Genomic DNA, 21296 nt, shown 5'->3' with positions numbered 1-21296 from the left:
AGATGTTGCTACCCCCATCCCCAACACCTCTCTACGGTCTCTACTCCTACACACAGGGCATAAATATCACCACAAAGACCTGTTCATTATCTCAGAGGTGTGCATTAATTAACACCAGATCATCTGCATCCAACTGCTTCGTTTGCCTTATTTATTAAGCTTCCTTTTTTTGTGTGTCCCGTCCTCCCCCCACCTCCCACCCCCCCCATCCCCCTTTGCTTCTTGTTTGCTGCAAAGGGGTTGAAAGAGGATCCAGCCTCTGCTTTTCCCATTGTTTTCTCAGTTCCCCTTTTGCCAGGAATCTGATTAATTCCTAATCAGGCAATTAATGAGAGGTGAAGGATTAATGATCTTTGAAACACATTCCTATGGCAACAGTAATATACTGTACTAATGAACGGGGTGGGGGGGGGCAAAGTAGGCTAAGGACTAAGCTGCATGGATGAGGCTCTTCAGCCTCTCTCTAAAACAAATGGACCCAGGGGAGGGACAAACCTCACTCTGAGGTTCTGCTCACTGCATTTGGCCCCTCCTGGTTTGTGCTAAGAGAGGGGGGTGGGGGGGGGAAAACAAACCCATGTCTAGAAACCACCCTCCCCATCCCCCACCCCACACCCCCCCCCCAACAAACCCATCCCCATAAAATAAAACCACCCCCAAAAAAAGGCACAAAATATCCATGAGTGTGGGAAGGAATCTGCCGTGTTGCTGCCACATCAAATCCTCCCCAGGCTCCTGGCTCCAGGAAAAGTCTCCATCATGCAAAGGTGCCTTCAAAAAACCCCAAATGAGATTGACCAAACAGCAGGGGTTTGGTCTTGATTGTAGCACTACTGCTGAGCTGAGTCCCAGCGTCACACCAGGGTGATCTCCACGTCCTCGATCTTCTCTGTCGGCCGGCGGGGATGCTGCGTAGGGGGAGGAGGAGCTGCTCGCACCTGCAACGGCCAGGAGGGGCTGGTGAGAAGCACAAAGTGCCAACGGCTCAAAGCCTTCTACAGGCTGAACACACAGCTTGGCACAGGCTGCACACACAGCTTACTACAGGCTGAACACACAGCTTGGCACAGGCTGAACACACAGCTTACTATAGGCTGAACACACAGCTTGGCACAGGCTGAACACACAGCTTGATACAGGCTGAACACACAGCTTGGCACAGGCTGAACACAGCTTACTACAGGCTGAACACACAGCTTGGCACAGGCTGAACACACAGCTTGGTACAGGCTGAACACACAGCTTGGCACAGGCTGAACACAGCTTACTATAGGCTGAACACACAGCTTGGCACAGGCTGAACACACAGCTTGGCACAGGCTGAACACACAGCTTGGTACAGGCTGAACACACAGCTTGGCACAGGCTGAACACAGCTTACTATAGGCTGAACCCACAGCTTGGCACAGGCTGAACACAGCTTACTACAGGCTGAACACACAGCTTGGTACAGGCTGAACACACAGCTTGGTACAGGCTGAACACACAGCTTGGCACAGGCTGAACACACAGCTTGGTACAGGCTGCCCTTCACCAAACACCTCAGCAGCTCAGCAGCTCTCTGCAATTCAGCAGCCCACAGCTGGACACAGCACTCCAGGGGTGGCCTGAGCAGTGCTGAGCACAGGGGCACAAGAACCTCCCTTGTCCTGCTGCCCACACTGCTCCTCAGCCAGCCCAGGATGCCATTGGCTCTGCTGCCCACCTGGGCACTGCTGCCTCAGCTTCAGCTCCTCTCTCACAGCACCCCCAGGGCCCTCTCTGCCTGCCTGCTCTCAGCCACTCTGGCCCCAGCCTGCAGTGCTGCTTGGGGTTGTTGTGGCCAAAGTGCAGAACCTGCCCTTGGCCTTGTTCACTCTCATCCCCTTGGCCTCTGCCCATCCTTTTGTGGCCAAATATAACTCAGACTATTCTGGTCAGAATATTCTCTTCAGAATACAGTTCCAGACTCTAACTCAGACTCTAACCCAGACTCTAACCCAGAATATAACCCAGACTCTAACCCAGAATATAACTCAGACTCTAACTCAGACTCTAACCCAGAATATAACCCAGACTCTAACCCAGAATATAACTCAGACTCTAACTCAGACTCTAACCCAGAATATAACCCAGACTCTAACTCAGACTCTAACCCAGAATATAACCCAGACTCTAACCCAGACTCTAACCCAGAATATAACTCAGACTCTAACCCAGACTCTAACCCAGAATATAACCCAGAATATAACCCAGAATATAACCCAGACTCTAACCCAGAATATAACTCAGAATATAACCCAGACTCTAACCCAGAATATAACCCAGAATATAACCCAGACTCTAACCCAGACTCTAACCCAGAATATAACCCAGAATATAACTCAGACTCTAACTCAGACTCTAACCCAGAATATAACCCAGACTCTAACCCAGACTCTAACCCAGAATATAACCCAGAGTCTAACCCAGAATATAACTCAGACTCTAACTCAGACTCTAACCCAGAATATAACCCAGACTCTAACTCAGACTCTAACCCAGAATATAACCCAGAGTCTAACCCAGAATATAACTCAGACTCTAACTCAGACTCTAACCCAGAATATAACCCAGACTCTAACTCAGACTCTAACCCAGAATATAACCCAGACTCTAACCCAGAATATAACCCAGACTCTAACCCAGAATATAACCCAGACTCTAACTCAGACTCTAACCCAGAATATAACCCAGACTCTAACCCAGAATATAACTCAGACTCTAACCCAGAATATAACCCAGAATCTAACCCAGAATATAACCCAGACTCTAACCCAGAATATAACCCAGACTCTAACTCAGACTCTAACCCAGAATATAACCCAGAATATAACCCAGAATATAACCCAGACTCTAACTCAGACTCTAACCCAGAATATAACCCAGAATCTAACCCAGAATATAACCCAGACTCTAACCCAGAATATAACCCAGACTCTAACTCAGACTCTAACCCAGAATATAACCCAGACTCTAACCCAGACTCTAACCCAGAATATAACTCAGAGTCTTCTGTTCAAAATACAGTTTCAGACTCTAACCCAGAACATAGCTCAGACTATTCTGCTCAGGATATTCTCTTCAGAATGCAGTTTCAGACTCTAACCCAGACTACTCTGCTCAGGATATTCTCTTCAGAATGCAGTTTCAGACTCTAACCCAGAACATATCTCAGTCTCTAACCCAGAACATAACCCAGACTCTAACTCAGACTCTTCTGTTCAAAATACAGTTTCAGACTCTAACTCAGACTCCAACCCAGAATATAGCTCAGACTATTCTGCTCAGAATATACTCTTCAGAACAGTTTCAGACTCTAACTCAGACTCTAACCCAGAACATAGCTCAGGCTATTCTGCTCAGGATATTCTCTTCAGACTGCAGTTTCAGACTCTAACTCAGACTCTAACTCAGACTCTAACCCAGAACATAGCTCAGACTATTCTGCTCAGGATAGTCTCTTCAGACTGCAGTTTCAAACTCTAACCCAGACTATTCTAGTTCCAAGATTCTGTTCAGAATGCAGTTCAGAATACTCTGCAGACAATGCCCTGCTCACAAGATGTTTCCTTTCTCCACACTGAATGCTGACCAAATACAACCCTCACCTCTCCATAGTTCATTTATGACTCTGAACTCCCTCCCCCCTCCCCCTAACTTGATCCTAGGAGATGAACCCTGCAGCTTCTAAAGGGGTTAAATGATTCCTTTTTCCTCCCTCCTTTTCTGGCAAACAAAAACCTCTCTTTGGGAGGCAAGAAAGACATCACCAAATAGTAAAGAAAAATGGATGAGTGATGAATTTTTTTTTGCACCCCAAACCCTCACATGAAGGGGACAGGAAATAAATGGAAGCCTAAATGCAGCAGAGAAGCAAGGAGCAGGCAGGACATCAAAGTGCTGGTCAGCAGATTTCTCTGCCAGCAGGCTGGAGAAGCAGCAATTGCTCAAAGCAGGTCAGCAAATCATGCTGGGATTCATCTGAGACCTCTGTTTCAGGGCTGTGCAGGGCTGGCAAGAGCAGAAATGAGCTGCCAGAGCCTGAGAAGGCAGCAGTGAGTTACTGAGCACCACCTCATTTGCTGTCATTACAGAGGTGATTTCCTCCCAGGGTGGATTTTATGACTCCTGTGCCTCATGCAGGGATCACATCGAAGGAAGGCAAAGCCAGAAGATGAAGGGCAGGGAGTGGGCAAGATTCAAGGTCACCCACACAATGGCTTACTGTTTGCTTCTCTACCTCCCTCTGCTCTCACAGAATTAATCAGGTTGGAAAAGAGCTTCGAGGTCACCAAGTCCAACCTAGCACCCAACACCTTCTAATTAACTAAACCCTGGCACTGAGTGCCTCATCCTGCCTCTTTTTGAACACCTCCAGGCATGGGCACTCCACCACCTCCCTGGGCAGCCCATTCCAGTGCCAGTCACTCTCTCTGACAACAGCTTCCTCCTAGCATCCAGCCTAGACCTGCCCTGGCACAGCTTCAGACTCTGGCCCCTTCTGCTCTTGCTGCTTGCCTGGCAGCAGAGCCCAACCCCACCTGGCTACAGCCTCCCTGCAGGCAGCTGCAGGCAGCAATCAGCTCTGCCCTGAGCCTCCTCTGCTTCAGGCTGCACACCCCCAGCTCCCTCAGCCTCCTCTCCCCAGCCTTGCTGCCCTCCTCTTGACACCTTCAGCACCTCAACGTCTTTCTTCAACTGAGTGCCCAGAGCTGGACACAGCACTCAAGGTGTGGCCTGAGCAGTGCTGAGCACAGGGGCAGAAGGACTCCCCTGGTCCTCCTGGCCACACTGCTCCTGATCCAGGCCAGGATGCCACTGGTCTTCTTGGCCACCTGGGCACACTGCTGGCTCATGTCCAGCTGCTGCCAACCAGCACTCCCAGGTCCCTCTCTGCCTGCCTGCTCTCAGCCACTCTTTCCACAGCCTGTAGCATTGCCTGGGGTTGTGGTGAAGTGAAGAACCTGGCACTTGGACTTGTTAAATCTCCTGGCACTGGACTGTGCCTATCTGTCCAGCCTGCCCAGGTCCACCTACCCTCTAACAGCTCCACACTTGCTCCCAGCTTGGTGCCATCTGGAGCTTTGTGACACACCTCTGGGGCTGTCATTTCCCCACTCCGCTCCTCTGAGCTAAGGTGGGCATTGGATTTGCAGCACACGAAGAGCCAAATCACCACCAGAGAGCTGTGTCCCCTCCCTGCTTTGAACATCCCCATCCTGATTTCCCCAAGCTTGGCCTCTTGCCTTTGGAGGGGCAGCAGCAACAAAGCCAACAAGGACTCAGACTCAACTTACAGGTCGCAGTTTGCCGTAGGAAGTCTCGGGAGGGATCCGGGGAGGCTGTGAGAATCCAGGGGACTCTGAACTGAAGCTGTTCTCTGGAAGAGGAAGCAAGAACTCATCACTAAGTGGCACTGAATACATGGACCTGATGGAGAGGGTCCAGAGGTGGCTGGAAAACCCTCTGCTGGGAGGACAAATACTAGAGGGACACTCCAAGAGGGACATTGAGATACTGGAGCGGGTCCAGAGGAGGACAACAAAGCTGGTGAGGGTCTACAGAACAGGTCTGGTGAGGAGCAGCTGAGGGAGTTGAGGTTGTTTGCTCTGGAGGAAAGGAGGCTGAGAGGAGACCTTTTGGCTCTCTACACCTCCCCCCCCAAAAGGAGGTTGGAGCCAGGTAGGGATTGGCCTCTTCTCTATCACAACAAGTGATAGAACAAGAGGAAATGGCCTCAAGTTGTGCTAAGGAAGATCTAGGTTGAACATCAGGAACAGTTTCTTCTCCAGAGAGTTGGTCAAGGGCTGGAACAGGCTCTACAGGGCAGTGGTGGAGAAGGCCCCATCCATGGAGGGGCTGAAAGCTCTGAGTAGATGTGGTAGTGAGGGGCAAGGTTTGGCGCTGCGCTTGGCAGTGCTGGGTTAAAGGCTGCACTTGATGATCTTGGAGGTCTCTTCCAACCAAAATGCTATGACAGGCTGAGAGAGTTCAGCCTGGAGAAAGAAGAGAAGGCTCCAGGGAGGCCATAAGGTGGCCTTGCAGTCCCTGAATGAGGCTGCAGGGGAGGGACTTTTCACAAGGGCTTGTAGCAAGAGGACAACTACCTGAAGGGGCATTGTAGCCAGGTGGGGGGTGGCCTCTTCTCCCAGGCAACCAGCAATAGAACAAGGGGACACAGTCTCAAGTTGTGCCAGGGTAGGTATAGGCTGGATGTTAGGAAGAAGTTCTTCCCAGAGAGAGTGATTGGCATTGGAATGGGCTGCCCAGGGAGGTGGTGGAGGCACCGTCCCTGGGGGTCTTCAAGAAAAGCCTGGATGAGGCACTTAGTGCCATGGTCTGGTTGACTGGTTAGGGCTGGGTGCTAGGTTGGACTGGATGAGCTTGGAGGTCTCCTCCAACCTGGTTGATTCTATGATTCTATGACAAGGGACAATGGTTTGAAAACTAGAGCAGGGGAGATTTAGGTTGGACATCAGGATGAAGTTCTGCACCATGAGGGGGGTGGAACACTGGAACAGGTTGCCCATGGAGGAGGCAGAGATCCCATCCCTGCAAACATTCAAGATCAGGCTTGATGAGCAACTTGCTTAGTGCAGGGGGTGGGGGGGATGGATGAGATTGACCTCCAGAGGTCACTTCCAACCCAAACCATTCTGTGGCCCCCAAAAAGCTGCTTCAGCTTTCCCCCTTCTGAGAAGCAAAGAGCTTCTTGCAGCTGAGATGTTCCCACACAACCTCTTACCTGTAGCTGAGGGTGATCTGGGGAAGTACTGAGGACCAATCTTGTCTGGGCTCTGGTAGGGACTGGTGGGAGGCTGGTCGTAGAGTGGCAGTGGTGGAAGGACATTGTTGGGCTTTGGAGTGGGGGATACCTGTGTTGGAAAAGAGAGAGGAGATGCAGTAAGCTTTGCTCCTCCGTGGTCTTCAGCCACACAAAGAGCTGCAAGCAGGTCTCTGACACATCACTGTGCCAGGAATCTGCACCTGGAGAACCAAACCTGAAGGTCTCAAGGTCACCTCAACCCAAATCTGAAACTCTCATGGTGTCTTTAACCCAAATCTGAACTTCTCATGGTCTCTTTAGCCCAAATGTGAAGTTTTCATGGTCTCCTCAACCCAAATCTGAAGTTCTCATGGTCTACTCAACCCAAACCTGAAGTTCTCAAGGTCACCTCAACCCAAATCTGAATTTCTCATGGTCTCTTTAACCCAAATCTGAACTCCCCAGGGTCTCTTCAACCCAAACCTGAAGCTCTCATGGTCTCTTTAACCCAAACCTGAAGCTCTCATGGTCTCCTCAACCCAAATCTGAAGTTTTCAAGGTCTCTTCAAACTAAATGTTGAATTTTCATGGTCTCCTCAGACTGTATCTTAAGTTCTCATAGTCTCCTCAACCCAAATCTAAAGTTCTCATGATCTCCTCAACCCAAATCTGAAGTTCTCATGGTCTCCTCAACCCAAACCTGAAGCTCTCATGGTCTCCTTAACCCCAATATTAACTTTTCAAGGTCTCCTCAACCCAAATGTTGAATTTTCATGGTCTCCTCAAGCCAAATCTGAAGTTCTCATGGTCTCTTCAGCCAAATGCTACATTTTCATGGTCTCCACAACTCAAAAGTTAAAGTTTCATGGTCTACTCAAACCAAATGTGAAAGCTTCGTGGTCTCCTCAACCCAAAAGTTCAGGTTTCATTGTCTCCTCAACCCAAATCTTAAGCTTTCATTCTCTCCTCTTTGCTTCCAGAACAAGACAGTGAAGGTGAGGAGACTCTGGCACAGGTTGCCCAGGGAGGCAGAGGACGTTCTTGCCAGAGACAGTGATTGGCACTGGAATGGGCTGCCCAGGGAGGTGGTGGAGTGGCTGTGGCTGGAGGTGTTGAAGCCAAGCCTGGCTGGGGCACTTAGTGCCATGGTCTGGTTGGTTGGGCAGGGCTGGGTGCCAGGCTGGGCTGGCTGAGCCTGGAGCTCTCTGCCAACCTGCTTGGTTTTGTGATTCTCTGAGGGTGAGGAGGCACTGGCACAGGTTGCCCAGGGAGCCTGTGGATGCTCCCTCCCTGGAGGTGTTCAAGGCCAGGTTGGATGAGCCCTTGAGCAACCTGGGCTGGCAGGAGGTGTCCCTGCCTGCTGACAGTGTCCCTGCCCGGTGAGAGTGTCCCTGCCCTCTGACAGTGTCCCTGCCTTCTGAGAGTGTCCCTGCCCGCTGACAGTGTCCCTGCCCGCTGACAGTGTCCCTGCCCGCTGACAGTGTCCCTGCCCGCTGACAGTGTCCCTGCCCGGTGGGAGGTGTCCTGCCCGCTGAGAATGTCCCTGCCCGCTGACAGTGTCCCTGCCCGCTGACAGTGTCCCTGCCCGCTGACAGTGTCCTGCCCGCTGAGAATGTCCCTGCCCGCTGACAGTGTCCCTGCCCGCTGACAGTGTCCCTGCCCGCTGACAGTGTCCCTGCCCGGTGAGAGTGTCCCTGCCCGCTGACAGCGTCCCTGCCCGCTGACAGCGTCCCTGCCCGCTGACAGTGTCCCTGCCCGCTGACAGTGTCCCTGCCCGGTGAGAGTGTCCCTGCCCGCTGACAGTGTCCCTGCCCGCTGACAGTGTCCCTGCCCTCTGAGAGTGTCCCTGCCTGCTGACAGTGTCCCTGCCCGCTGAGAGTGTCCCTGCCCGCTGAGAGTGTCCCTGCCCGCTGAGAGTGTCCCTGCCCGCTGACAGTGTCCCTGCCCGCTGACAGCGTCCCTGCCCGCTGAGAGTGTCCCTGCCCGGTGAGAGGTGTCCCTGCCCGTTGAGAGTGTCCCTGCCCAGTGACAGTGTCCCTGCCCAGTGACAGTGTCCCTGCCTGCTGACAGTGTCCCTGCCCGCTGAGAGTGTCCCTGCCCGCTGACAGTGTCCCTGCCCGGTGGGAGGTGTCCTGCCCGCGGCAGAGGGGCTGGAACTGGCTGATGTCCCAGGTCCCTCCCGAGCCAGGGCGCTCTCTGTCCCGTTCCCCACCTGGATGTCTCCAATCCACTGAGGCTCTCCGTTGGCCGTCAGCTCCTCCACCAGCACGGAGGGGAAGACGCCCAGGCGGCCGTTGAACTCCCCTTCCCAGAAGCCGTCGTCGTCCTGGTTCTCCTTGTTGAGGATGCGGATGATGGCTCCCTCCGGGAAGGACAGCTCGTCCTCCGTCTGCCCCTCGTAGTCGTAAAGTGCTTTGACAAAGCAGACTGCAGAGTGCAAGGGGAGAGAGAGGGGAGGGGAAACAAAAGAGCTGATAAGAGGTTACAAGAAACAATGAGTGATGGAGATGCTTCTGCGGCGGGGCAGGGGGGAATGGGCTGAGCAGGCTCAGAGTGGGGCTGAGGAAGAAGTTGCTCAGCAGGAGGCTGCTGAGACTCTGGCATAGGATGCCCAGGGAGGCTGTGGCTGCCTCCTGCCTGAGGGTGTTGCAGGCCAGGTTGGAGGAGGCCTTGAGCAGCTGAGTCTGGCTGAGAGGTGTCCCTGGGCATGGTTGGAGGAGGCCTTGAGCAGCTGAGTCTGGCTGAGAGGTGCCCCTGGGCATGGTTGGAGGAGGCCTTGAGCAGCTGAGTCTGGCTGAGAGGTGCCCCTGGGCATGGTTGGAGGAGGCCTTGAGCAGCTGAGTCTGGCTGAGAGGTGCCCCTGGGCATGGTTGGAGGAGGCATGGTTGGATTCTAGGCATTGGTGCTTACCACTGGAGTCTCCATTCAGGCTTCCTGAGACCAAATCAGCCTCAGTGGAGTTGTTGGAGGTGTGTGAGCGACTGTCCAGTGCTGCCAGGGACTGCAGCATGCTCAGCAGGCTGCTGGAGGTGGGGAACTGCAGGTACTTCTCTGGCACATAGCCCACCTGGCCTGCTTTATTCCGTGCCTGGAAAGGAGGGACAAAGAAAAGATGCTCTGCTTCTGCAAACTGCTCTGCAAACAACCCAAAGCCTCCCTCCTGGCCCAAGTTCTGTTTGTAGAAGGGTCTCAAAATGACAGAGAGGGTCTGCTTGCAAAGGCCTGCAGGGACAGGGTGAGGGCAATGGTTTCAAACTAGAGCAGAGCAGGTTGAGATTGGAAGTGAGGAACAAATTCTGCACCAGGAGGGTGCTGGAACACTGCAACAGGTTGCCCAGGGTGGTGGTTCAGCCCTGGTGATATTCAAGGTGAGGCTGGACAGAACTCTGGGCAACCTGATCTAGTTGAGGATGAGTGCAGAGGGGCTTGGACTGGATAAGCTTTGGAGGTCATTTCCAACCCACATCATTTTCTGAGCTGGAGCACCTCTGCTGTGAGGCCAGGCCAGGAGAGTTGGGATTGCTCATCCTGAAAAGGAGAAGGCTTCAGAGAGACCTTCTGGTTGTCCTTCAGTACCTGAAGGTGGCTATAGGAAAGCTGGGGGGGGACTTGTTACAAGGGTTTGGAGTGACAGGGCGAGGGCAGTGGATTGAAACAAGAGCAGGGGAGCTTTAGGTTGGACATCAGGAAGAAGTGAGGGTGGTGGAACACTGGAAGAGGTTGCCCAGAGAGGTGGTGGAGGTGCCATCCATGGCCAAACTTGAGGGGACCTAAACAACTTGTTCTAATTGGAGATGTCCCTTCTGATTGTAGGGGGGGGTTGGAGTAGATGAGCTTGGGAGGTCCCTGCCCACCCATTGTAAGCAACAGTGAAAAGAAAGCTCCAAAGAAGGATACCTTTACCCAGTCTTCCATATCTCCATCTTCAATAACCTCCAACACTTCGTGCTCCTCTATGGTCAGCTCATCTGGCTGAGAAGCCTGGAGCAGAGAAGAAGGAGGTTAGACAATGACTTGTCTGGAAACTGACTGACAGCATCTGCCTGGAGCCGAGCAAAGCCCTGGATGCTGCAGGGCAGCCTGCCCTCCAAGCTGCTAAAACATGGGTGTGGTGGAGGGACACCTCAGTGGGTGAGAAACTGGCCTGGTGGCTGCACCCAGAGAGTGGATGTTCATGGGATCATGTCCAGGTGGAGGCCAGTGACAAGTGGAGGCCCTCAAGGATCAGTATTGGGGCTGGGACCAGTCTTCTTCAGTATCTTTGCTGGGGACAGAGATAGTGGCACTGAGGCAGCCTCAGCAGGTTCACCAAGGACACCAAGCTGTGTGGTGTGGTGAGAGGCTGGAGGGAAGGAGCCATCCAGAGGGATCAGGACAGGCTGTGGAGGTGAGCCCAAGCCAACCTACCAAGGTTCAACAAGACCAAGTGCAAGGTCCTGCATCTAGGTCAGGGCAATCCCAGGCACTGATACAGGCTGGGCAGTGCCAGGCTGGAGAGCAGCCCTGGGCAGAGGGACCTGGGGTGCTGCTGGAGGAGAAGCTCAGCAGGAGCCAGCAGTGTGCACTTGCAGCCCAGAGAGCCAAGCAGAGCCTGGGCTGCAGCAGCAGCAGTGTGGGCAGCAGGGCCAGGGAGGGGATTCTGCCCCTCTGCTCTGCTCTGCTGAGAGCCCACCTGGAGCTCTGGGTCCAGTTCTGCAGCCTCTGTGACAGGAGAGGTCTGGAGGTGCTGGAAGGTGTCCAGAGAAGGCCATGAGGATGAGCAGAGGGCTGGAGCTGCTCTGCTGTGGGGACAGGCTGAGAGAGTTGGGGCTGTGCAGGCTGGAGAGGAGAAGGATCTGAGGAGACCTCACTGTGGCCTTGCAGGATCTGCAGGGGGCTACAAGAAAGCTGGGGAGGGACTTTTGAGGCTGTCAGGGAGTGATAGGGGTGGGGGAGATGGAGCAAAACTAAAAGTGGGGAGATTCAGATTGGATGTTAAGTAGAAATTGTTCAGCAGGAGGGTGCTGAGAGCCTGGCACAGGTTGCCCAGGGAGGTGTTGGCAGCCTCATCCCTGGAGGTGTTTCAGGCCAGGCTGGATGTGGCTGTGAGCAGCCTGCTCTGGTGTGAGGTGTCCCTGCCCATGGCAGGGGGGTTGGAGCTGGCTGATCCTGGAGGTCCCTTCCAGCCCTGACAATTCCATGACTGAATGAAATGTGATTTTGGGAGCAGGAGACAGGCAGCATTTAGGAACCTTCTCAGCAGGCTTTGCTTTAACTTAGGCTTTTCAGTAACTTGATTTTGCAAGGTGCTGGACTCTGAGGCATCTTAGGGCTTTATCTGTACCTCTACTGACATGCTCAGGCCCCTCTGTCACTCAAGAGGACACATGGAAGCAGCTCCCAATGTGCTGAACCCCAATCTGAAACCCTAATTACTCCACTTCTGCTCCTGCCTCCAGCAGTGGAGTGATTTACAGCTGAAGCAAAACCCAGTCCTGCAGCTCAGCAGCAGAGCTTTAACTCCTGAGTGGTGGCTTCACTCCTAGTGCATGAAGCAGAGCTCCCACAGAAGAGCTCATGTTAGCTCATCCTGTTCTTCTCCTCCAGTTAAGCACTGATGAGGCTGACAAACCTTATATGAATAAACGACTTTGCAGGTGAGGGGGTAGTTCCGTAGAGTGCCAGAGGGACTGGAACTGCTGTCATCAAACACATCCATGCTGTCTTCAAACTCTTCCCCTTCCTCCTTCTCTGCATCAGCATTGCCCTAGGAAGACAAAGAAAAGTTGGCATCACACCACCAAACCAAGGGGACAAACAGAGGACAGAAATGAACTGATCAATGCCCTCCAGTCTTGGCTTTTTATGGCTTATGATGAGTGGAACTGGACAAACCAACCCCAAATTAGTAGATAGTTGAGTACTCATTGGTGCTGGGGAGGTGAAAAGCTGGACAGGAACTGGCACTGAGTGCTGCCAGCCCTGTGCTGGGCTGATCCCCAGCAGTGTGGGCAGCAGGGAGGGGATTCTGCTCCTCTGCTCTGCTGAGACCTCCCCTGCAGTGCTGGGGCAGCTCTGCAGTGCTCAGCACAGCACAGGCAGGGACCTGCTGGAGCAGGGCCAGAGGAAGCCACAGCAATGCTGGGAGGAGAGGAGAGGAGAGGAGAGGAGAGGAGAGGAGGAGGAGGAGAGGAGGAGGAGAGGAGGAGGAGAGGGAGAGGAGGAGGAGAGGAGGAGGAGAGGAGAGGAAGAGGAGGAGGAGAGGGAGAGGAGGAGGAGAGGGAGAGGAGGAGGAGAGGAGGAGGAGGAGGAGAGGAGGAGGAGAGGAGGAGGAGAGGAGGAGGAGAGGAGGAGGAGAGGAGGAGGAGAGGAGGAGGAGAGGAGGAGGAGAGGAGGAGGAGAGGAGGAGGAGAGGAGGAGGAGAGGGAGAGGAGGAGGAGAGGGAGAGGAGGAGGAGAGGAAGAGGAGAGGAGGAGGAGAGGAAGAGGGGAGGAGGAGAGGAGGAGGAGAGGAGGAGGAGAGGAGGAGGAGAGGAGGAGGAGAGGAGGAGGAGAGGAGGAGGAGAGGAGGAGGAGAGGAGGAGGAGAGGAGGAGGAGAGGAGGAGGAGAGGAGGAGGAGAGGAGGAGGAGAGGAGGAGGAGAGGAGGAGGAGAGGAGGAGGAGAGGGAGAGGAGGAGGAGAGGAGGAGGAGAGGAGGAGGAGAGGGAGAGGAGGAGGAGAGGGAGAGGAGGAGGAGAGGAGGAGGAGAGGAGGAGGAGAGGAGGAGGAGAGGAGGAGAGGAGGAGGAGAGGAGGAGGAGAGGAGGAGGAGAGGAGGAGGAGAGGAGGAGGAGAGGAGGAGGAGAGGAGGAGGAGAGGAGGAGGAGAGGAGGAGAGGAGGAGAGGAGGGGAGGAGAGAAGGAGAGGAGGAGAGAAGGAGAGGAGGAGAGAAGGAGAGGAGGAGAGAAGGAGAGGAGGAGAGAAGGAGAGGAGGAGAGAAGGAGAGGAGGAGGAGAGGAGGAGAGAAGGAGAGGAGAAGGGGAGGAGAGAAGGAGAGGAGAAGGGGAGGAGAGAAGGAGAGGAGAAGGAGAGGAGGAGAGCAGAAGGGGAGGAGAAGGGGAGGAGGTGCTTCTTCTCCCAAAGTATAAGTGATAGGAGGAGAAGAAATGCCCTGAAATTGTGCTGGGGAGGTTGAATTTGGACACAAGGAACAATTTCTTTGCTGCAAGAGTGGTCAAGGATTGGCACAGGCTGCCCAGGGAGGTGCTGGAGCCCTCACCTCTGGAGGTGTTCAGGAACTGTGTGGCCATGGCAATGGGGGACATGGTTTAGTGAGCATGGTGGTGGTGGGCTGCTGGTTGGGCTGGATGATCTCAGAGGTCATTCCCAAGCTCAATGATTCCATGATTGCAGCAAGCCTTTTGCCCCAGCTGAAAGCAAAGCTGTGCAGACCACAGGGAGGCTCTGCCTGCTGCTGCAGGATGCAGTGGAAGTGCTGCTTGCCAGTAACTCTCCTCACACCTGCAGGCATCCTCACCGGGGTCAGAGTGCTCAGAATCCCACCTAGGGGCCGTCCTCACCTGCCCTGCCAAGGTCAGCAGCATCTCCTTCTCTTTTCCTTCCCACACAGTGTCAGAAGGGGAAAACAAGAGTCAGAGTTGAACCTCCCAGGCAGTGGCATCTGTTGGCTCACCAGGGACTAGCACAGGGTTTGGCTCCAGGGCCAACACTTGGCACCGGCTGCTGAGGCAGGCAGCGAGGTGCTGGGTGCCAGCCAAGGTGCACAACAGGAACTTAAAGAGGTGGAGCAGAAGAAGGAAAGGCCAAGCAAGCTGTTAGGCACAGCTATGTAACACAGCCTCATCTGGCCTGAGATGCAACTTGGCAGGAGGGCTCCTTTGGGATCTGGCTCTGCTTGCTCTGATCTCCAATTCTCCTGCTAACCATGGGAATAAAGCAAAGGAAGTTCTCCTAAGCTCTCTCCTGGCACAATTTGAGGCCATATCCTTTCTATCACCTGATTCTAGGCAGAAGAGTCCAACCCCCACCTCACCCCAACCTCTCTTCAGCCATGGAGACTCCAGCACCTCCCTGGGCAGCCTCTGCCCATCCCTCACCACTCCTGCAGCAAAGAAATGTTTCCTCCTCTCCAACCTAAGTGACAGAAGAAGGGGGACAAAGCTTCAAGCTGTGCCAGGGCAGGTGGCCGTGGCTGGAGGTGTTTAAAAAGAGACTGGAAGTGGCACTTGGTGCCAGGGTTTAGTTAATCAGAAGGTGCTGGGTGCTAGGTTGGACTTGCTGATCTTGAAGGTCTTTTCCAATCTGATTGATTCTGTGATTCTGATGTCCAACCTGACCCTCCCTTAGCACAGCCTGAGGTGGTTCCACAGGATCAGAGGATGTTAGGGGCTGGAAGGGACCTCCAGAGATCTTTGAGTTCAATCCCCCTGCCCGAGCAGGGCAACAATATTTAGCTCAGGGCACACAGGAACACATCCAGACAGGGCTGGAAAGGCTCCAGAGAAGGAGACTCCACAACCTCTCAGGGCAGCCTGCTCCAGAGCTCTGCCACCCTTACACTAAAGAAGTGATGCTGAGGTGGAAGTTCCTGTGCTGTGGTTTCCATCCATTGCCTCTTAGCCTATCCCAGGGCACAGCTAGGCAGAATCTGTCCTTCCCCTCTTGACCCCCAGCCCTCAGATGTTGATAGGCATTGATCAGATCCCCTCTAAGTCTTCTCTTCACCAGCCCCAGCTCCCTCAGCCTCTCCTCACAGGGCACTGCCTCAGCCCCTTCAGCATCTTCACTTCTTCTCCTCCAGTGACTTGCTGCATGTGTAAGGATCCTGAGCCCCACCTCACTCCACCCTCCTCTGAGGCAGTTGCAGAGAGCAAGGAGGTCTCCCTTCAGCCTCCTCCTGTGGAGACTGAACAGGTCCCTCCTGAAGCCCACTCCCCTCGGCTGCTGCTCCTGGGCGCTGCGCCAGAGCTTCTGAGGAGGCAGGGGGAGGCAGGGGGAGGCAGGGGGAGGCAGGGGGAGGCAGGGGGAGGCAGGGGGAGGCAGGGGGAGGCAGGGGGAGGCAGGGGGAGGCAGGGGGAGGCAGGGGGAGGCAGGAGGAGGCAGGGAGAGGCAGGGGGAGGCAGGGAGAGGCAGGGGGAGGCAGGGGGAGGCAGGGAGAGGCAGGGGGAGGCAGGGAGAGGCAGGGAGAGGCAGGGGGAGGCAGGGGGAGGCAGGGGGAGGCAGGGGGAGGCAGAGGGGGGCAGCGGGAGGCAGGGGGAGGCAGGGAGAGGCAGAGGGAGGCAGGGGGAGGCAGGGGGAGGCAGAGGGGGGCAGGGGGAGGCAGGGGGAGGCAGGGAGAGGCAGGGAGAGGCAGGGGGAGGCAGGGGGAGGCAGGGGGAGGCAGGGGGAGGCAGGGGGAGGCAGGGAGAGGCAGGGGGAGGCAGGGGGAGGCAGGGAGAGGCAGGGGGAGGCAGGGGGAGGCAGGGGGAGGCAGGGGGAGGCAGGGGGAGGCAGGGGGAGGCAGGGGCAGGGGAGATGCGAGGTGCTGGGAGCCATACCAGGTGCGAGGAGCCGTTGTTGGTGACCGAGGGCAGGCTGGCCCAGCGCTCGTTCTCCAGCTCCTCCATCACTTGGTTCATGGCGCTCTTGAGCCAGGTGTCCACCGACACTCCGATCTGCTTCAGCAGCTCCAGCCGCGCCTCTGCCTTCAGCTTGACGACCTGAGGAGACAGACAGGCACCAGTCACCAGCCTGCCGAGGCCACCTCTCAGCCCCTGCATCGTTCAGAAAGGCCCCGGGGGGCACTCTGCATGAGAACACAGAACTGTCAGCGCTGGAAGGGACTCCAAGCCCCCTGCCAGGGGCAGGGACACCTCACACTTAGGATCAGAGAAGCAAGCAGGTTGGAAGAGAGCTCCAGGCTCAGCCAGCCCAGCCTAGCACCCAGCCCTGCCCAACCAACCAGACCATGGCACTAAGTGCCCCAGCCAGGCTTGGCTTCAACACCTCCAGCCACAGCCACTCCACCACCTCCCTGGGCAGCCCATTCCAGTGCCAATCACTCTCTCTGCCAACAACTTCCTCCTCACATCCAGCCCAGACCTACCCTGGCACAGCTTCAGACTCTGGCCCCTTCTGCTCTTGCTGCTTGCCTGGCAGCAGAGACCCTTGGACACTCTCCAGCAGCTGCCTGCTCCTCTTCAACTGGGACACAATCCTCCAGGTGTGGTCTCAGCAGGGCAGGGCAGAGCAGAGGGGCAGAAGAACCTCCCTTGACCTGCTGCTGGCCACACTCTTAATGCAGCCCAGGACACCACTGGCCTTGGCCTCATGGGCACACTGCTGTGCCATGGAGGACTTCTTGTCCACCAGGACTCCGTGGAGCTGCTTTCCTCCAGCAGCAGCAGTAGCTCACTGCAGCATCCTGGCAGGTGCTGGCAGGGCAGGTTGCTGTCAGCAGTGGGAAACCAAAGGGAACAGCAAAACCAGCTGGGTCTAAGGGACAACTGGAAGGGAGCAGCCCCCAGTGCAGGGAGCTGTCAGCTGGGGCTACCTGGGGGCTTACCTCTCTCATTCATCCTGCCCAAAGGCCAAATCCTGGCCTGAGCTGAAGTGCTCCTGGCATTCTGCTTGCTCTTGTCCTGCTGTGCCCCTTAACTCTTAGCTCTCTCTAAAGAAGTTCAGTCACAACATCAATCAGTGGAGAATCAGAGAGCTGTGTGGCTTGGAAGAGACCTCTGAGCTCATCCAGTCCAACCCCACCGTGGCCACCAAACCATGGCCCCAGGTGTCATCCCCACAGGCATGGGGACTGCAGCATCTCCCTGGGCAGCCTGTGCCCATCCCTCACCACTCCTGCAGCAAAGAAATGTTTCCTCCTCTCCAACCTAACCCTGCCCTGGCACAAGTTCAGGCCAGTTCCTCTCCTGTCACCTGAGACTAGGGAGAAGAACCCAACTCCCACCTCACCCCAACCTCCTTTCAGGCAGCTGCAGAGAGCAATGAGGTCTGCCCTCAGCCTCCTCTTCTCCAGGCTGAACTCCCCCACAGCTCCCTCAGCTGCTCCTCCCCAGCTATGCTCCCCAGACCCTTCCCCAGCTCTCTCTGGACATGCTCCAGCCCTTCAGTGTTTGAACTTTGATTCAGTATCCCTGCAGAGATGGATCCACCTTCATCTGAAACCTGTTTGTGGAGGTGGCCACAAAAGTGCTTCAAGCAATGAACCTGCTTCTGAGGGGGGACTGTTGCTAAGTCCATCCAGAGGAGCTGTGATGGAGAGGAGTTAGGGGAGTGGAATCCTGCATGTGAAATGTTTTCTCCATGTGGGGTAAAGCTGCACACAGAGCCTCTCCCCACACCATGAGGAATGGAGCCTGAAGGGTCAGACAAGGCTGAGGAGTATTTCCCATGGGAAAAGCCACTGAAGCCAAGGGAAAGGCCTCTCCTGCAAGAGGTCTTTGGGTGAATGATTAACAGGTTCTGTAAACACTGTGCAGGAAGCCAAGGCAAGGAGGGAAAGAGCCCAATCAGCCTGGAGAAGAGAAGGCTCCAGGGAGACCTTCTGGTGGCCTTCCACTACTTTGTTGCAGCTTCAGAGGTTTTATTACTACTAAGTTGAAGTGATCCATGTGAGGACTGATTCTGCCTCTCTGCTCTGCTCTGCTGAGACCTCCCCTGCAGTGCTGGGGCAGCTCTGCAGTGCTCAGCACAGCACAGGCAGGAACCTGCTGGAGCAGGGCCAGAGGAGGGCACAGCCATGCTGGGAGGGCTGGAAGGGCTCTGCTGGGAGGTCAGGCTGGGAGAGTTGGGGAGGTGCAGCCTGGAGGAGAGAAGGCTCCACAGGGAGACCTTCTGGTGGCCCTGCAGGGCTGGAAGGGAGTCTGTAAGAAAGATGGGGAAGGACAATTCAGCAGAGCTTGTAGTGACAGGACAAGGGGTGAGGGTTTGAAACTCAAAGAGGCAGATTTAGACTAGCTAGAGAGAAAACATTTCACATGCTGAGGGTGGGGAGAGCCTGTCCCAGGTACCCAGAGAGGTGGGAGCTGCCTCATCCCTGGAACCACCTCAGGTCAGGTCAGGAACCTGCTCTAGATGAGGATGTCCCTGCTGACTGCAGGGGAGGTTGGAACTAGGTGATCTTGATAGGTCCCTTCCAATCCAAGAGAAGGCTCCAGGGAGACCTTCTGGTGGCCTTGCAGGACTGGAAGGGGTCAAGAAGAAAGCTGGGGACAGAGTTTTAAAGTGGACCTGCTGTGGCAGTTTAAACTGCAAGAGGAGAGCTTCAGATCAGGTAGAAGGACAGGGGGGATGGTTTGGAACTAAAGAGGGAGATTCAGATTGGAGAGGAGGGAGAAATGTTTGCCTCTGAGGGTGGTGAGAGCCTGTTGCAGGCTGCCCAGAGAGGTGGGAGCTGCCCTTTGGCTGGAACCATCCCAGGGCAGGTTGTTTGGGGCTCTGAGCAACCTGCTGTGGTTGGGGCTGTCCCTGCTGGCTGCAGGGGTGGGGATGGCCTGGGTGACCTTGCAGAGTCCCTCCCATCCCAAAGCTGCCTCTGACTCTGGTATTAAGTGCTGGGAATTTGCCATATGCCTCCAGCCAGAGCTGCCCAGGCCATGGTCAGCCTGCTTGTTTTGCTGCTTCACCTCCTTATGCAGCTCCCAAGGAGCTTGAGTTATGCAAACAAGGAGGAAAGCTTAGTCCATGGGTAGCCCCTGAGTGCTTGCTCTGCCTAAGCCAGGCTGTTTGCACAGACTTCTTAGCCCAAATAATCCAGCTGCTCCCAGACCCTTGAGTGTACTTGCCAGAGCTTCGAATTCAGGGGTGCCCACTAAACCCAGGCTCATTCCCCCACTCTTATTTCCACTCAGTGCTCTGAACCTGCAACCAAAAGGCTTCCTCCAAACCACAAATGTTTGGAGTTTCATTCCTCTGCAGGCAAGCCATGAAAGTGGTGAATCATAGGAGGTCAGGCCTGCACTTGAAAGATGCTGAGTGCTGTTTACAAGCAGTTAGCTTTAGTTGTTATCTAAGCAATCACAGCAGGGTTAACAGCTTCCTACCTACACGGAGCAGAAGCCCACCAGAAAGCAGGCAGCAGGAGCACTTGGGTCTGCTTCTCACCCAGGGACAGCTGCACAGCTTTCAAGCAAAGAAAAGGAGAGGTGTGGGGGTTAGACTGGGAGAGGAGGAGTCAGACTGGGAGAGAGAGAGGACTCAGAGAGAAGGACTTAGAAGGACTTAGACTGAGAGAGAATTTAGAATGATTTAGACTGAGAGAGGAGGACTCTGAGAGAGAAGGATTCAGACTTAAGAGAGGACTGGGAGAGGAGGAATTTGAGAGAAGGACTTAGAAGGACTTAGATTGAGAGAGAAGGACTCAGACTGGGAGAGGAAGAATTAGAGAGAAGGACTTAGAAGGACTCAGACTGGGAGAGGAGGAATTAGAGAGAAGGACTTAGAGAGAAGGACTCAGATTGGCAGAGGAGGAATTAGAAAGACTTACATTGGGAGAGGAGGGCTCAGACTGGGAGAAGAAGAATTAGAGAAAAGGACTTAGAAGGACTTAGACTGGGAGAGGAGGAATTAAAGAGAAGGACTTAGAAGGACTTAGACTGAGAGAGGAGGAATTAGAGAGAAGGACTTAGAAGGACTTAGACTGAGAGGAGGACTCAGACTGGGAGAGGAGGAATTAGAGAGAAGGACTTAGAAGGACTTAGACTGAGAGAGGAGGAATTAAAGAGAAGGACTTAGACTGAGAGAGGACATAGAATGATTTAGACTGAGAGAGAAAGACTCAGACTTAAGAGAGAAGGACTCAGAGAGGAAGAATTAGAGAGGACTTAAGAGAGGATTCAGCCTGAGAGAGAAGGATTCAAATTTGAGAAGGACTGATAGAGGAAGGATTAAAGAGAAAGACTTAGAGAGGAGGACTCAGACTGGGAGAGGAGGAATTAGAGAGAAGGACTTAGAAGGACTTAGACTGAGAGAAGAGGACTCAGACTGGGAGAGGAGGAATTAGAGAGAAGGACTTAGAAGGACTTAGATTGAGAGAGGAGGACTCAGACTGGGAGAGGAAGAATTAGAGAGAAGGACTCAGATTGGAAGAGGAGGACTTAGAGAGAAGGACTTAGTACTTAGACTGAGAGAGGATTTAGAATGATTTAGAATGAGAGAGAAAGACTCAGACTTAAGAGAGAAGGACTCAGAGAGGAAGAATTAGAGAGGACTTAAGAGAGGATTCAGCCTGAGAGAGAAGGATTCAGATTTGAGAAGGACTGACAGAGGAAGGATTAGAGAGAAGGACTTAGAGAGAAGGACTCAGACTGGGAGAGGAGGAATAAGAAAGAAGGACTTAGACTGAGAGAGGAAAGACTCAGAGAAGGACTGAGAGAGAAGGACTTAGAAGGACTTAGACTGAGAGACAAGGACTTAGAATGATTTAGACTGAGAGAGGACTTAGACAGAGAGAAGGACTCAGACTGAGAGAGGAAGAATTAGACGTGCTGAGAGAGGACTCAGACTTCAGAGAGAAGGAATAAGACAGAGAGGAAGAA

At 54.4% G+C, this 21296-nt stretch overlaps 1 protein-coding gene across 2 annotated transcripts in view; it reads right to left on the bottom strand.

The window, feature by feature from the left end:
* Positions 1-684: 684 nt before the first annotated feature.
* Positions 685-21296, bottom strand: part of FCHSD2 (FCH and double SH3 domains 2) — a 159306-nt gene continuing 138694 nt past the window's right edge. For both annotated transcript variants that reach the window (XM_064144185.1, XM_064144186.1), the window contains 8 exons: positions 16302-16463; positions 12399-12533; positions 10685-10768; positions 9698-9875; positions 9000-9214; positions 6767-6896; positions 5319-5401; positions 685-938 (listed from right to left, as the gene is read on the bottom strand). In XM_064144185.1, the coding sequence (XP_064000255.1) occupies positions 855-938; positions 5319-5401; positions 6767-6896; positions 9000-9214; positions 9698-9875; positions 10685-10768; positions 12399-12533; positions 16302-16463 (1071 nt within the window). In that variant the 3' untranslated portion in view covers positions 685-854. The remainder of the gene's footprint in view (positions 939-5318; positions 5402-6766; positions 6897-8999; positions 9215-9697; positions 9876-10684; positions 10769-12398; positions 12534-16301; positions 16464-21296) is intronic.

This window comes from Pogoniulus pusillus, chromosome 6 (assembly GCF_015220805.1).
Source record: "Pogoniulus pusillus isolate bPogPus1 chromosome 6, bPogPus1.pri, whole genome shotgun sequence".
In the NCBI taxonomy this organism is placed as follows: Eukaryota; Metazoa; Chordata; class Aves; order Piciformes; family Lybiidae; genus Pogoniulus; species Pogoniulus pusillus.
This window is presented reverse-complemented; position numbering and strand designations above follow the sequence as displayed.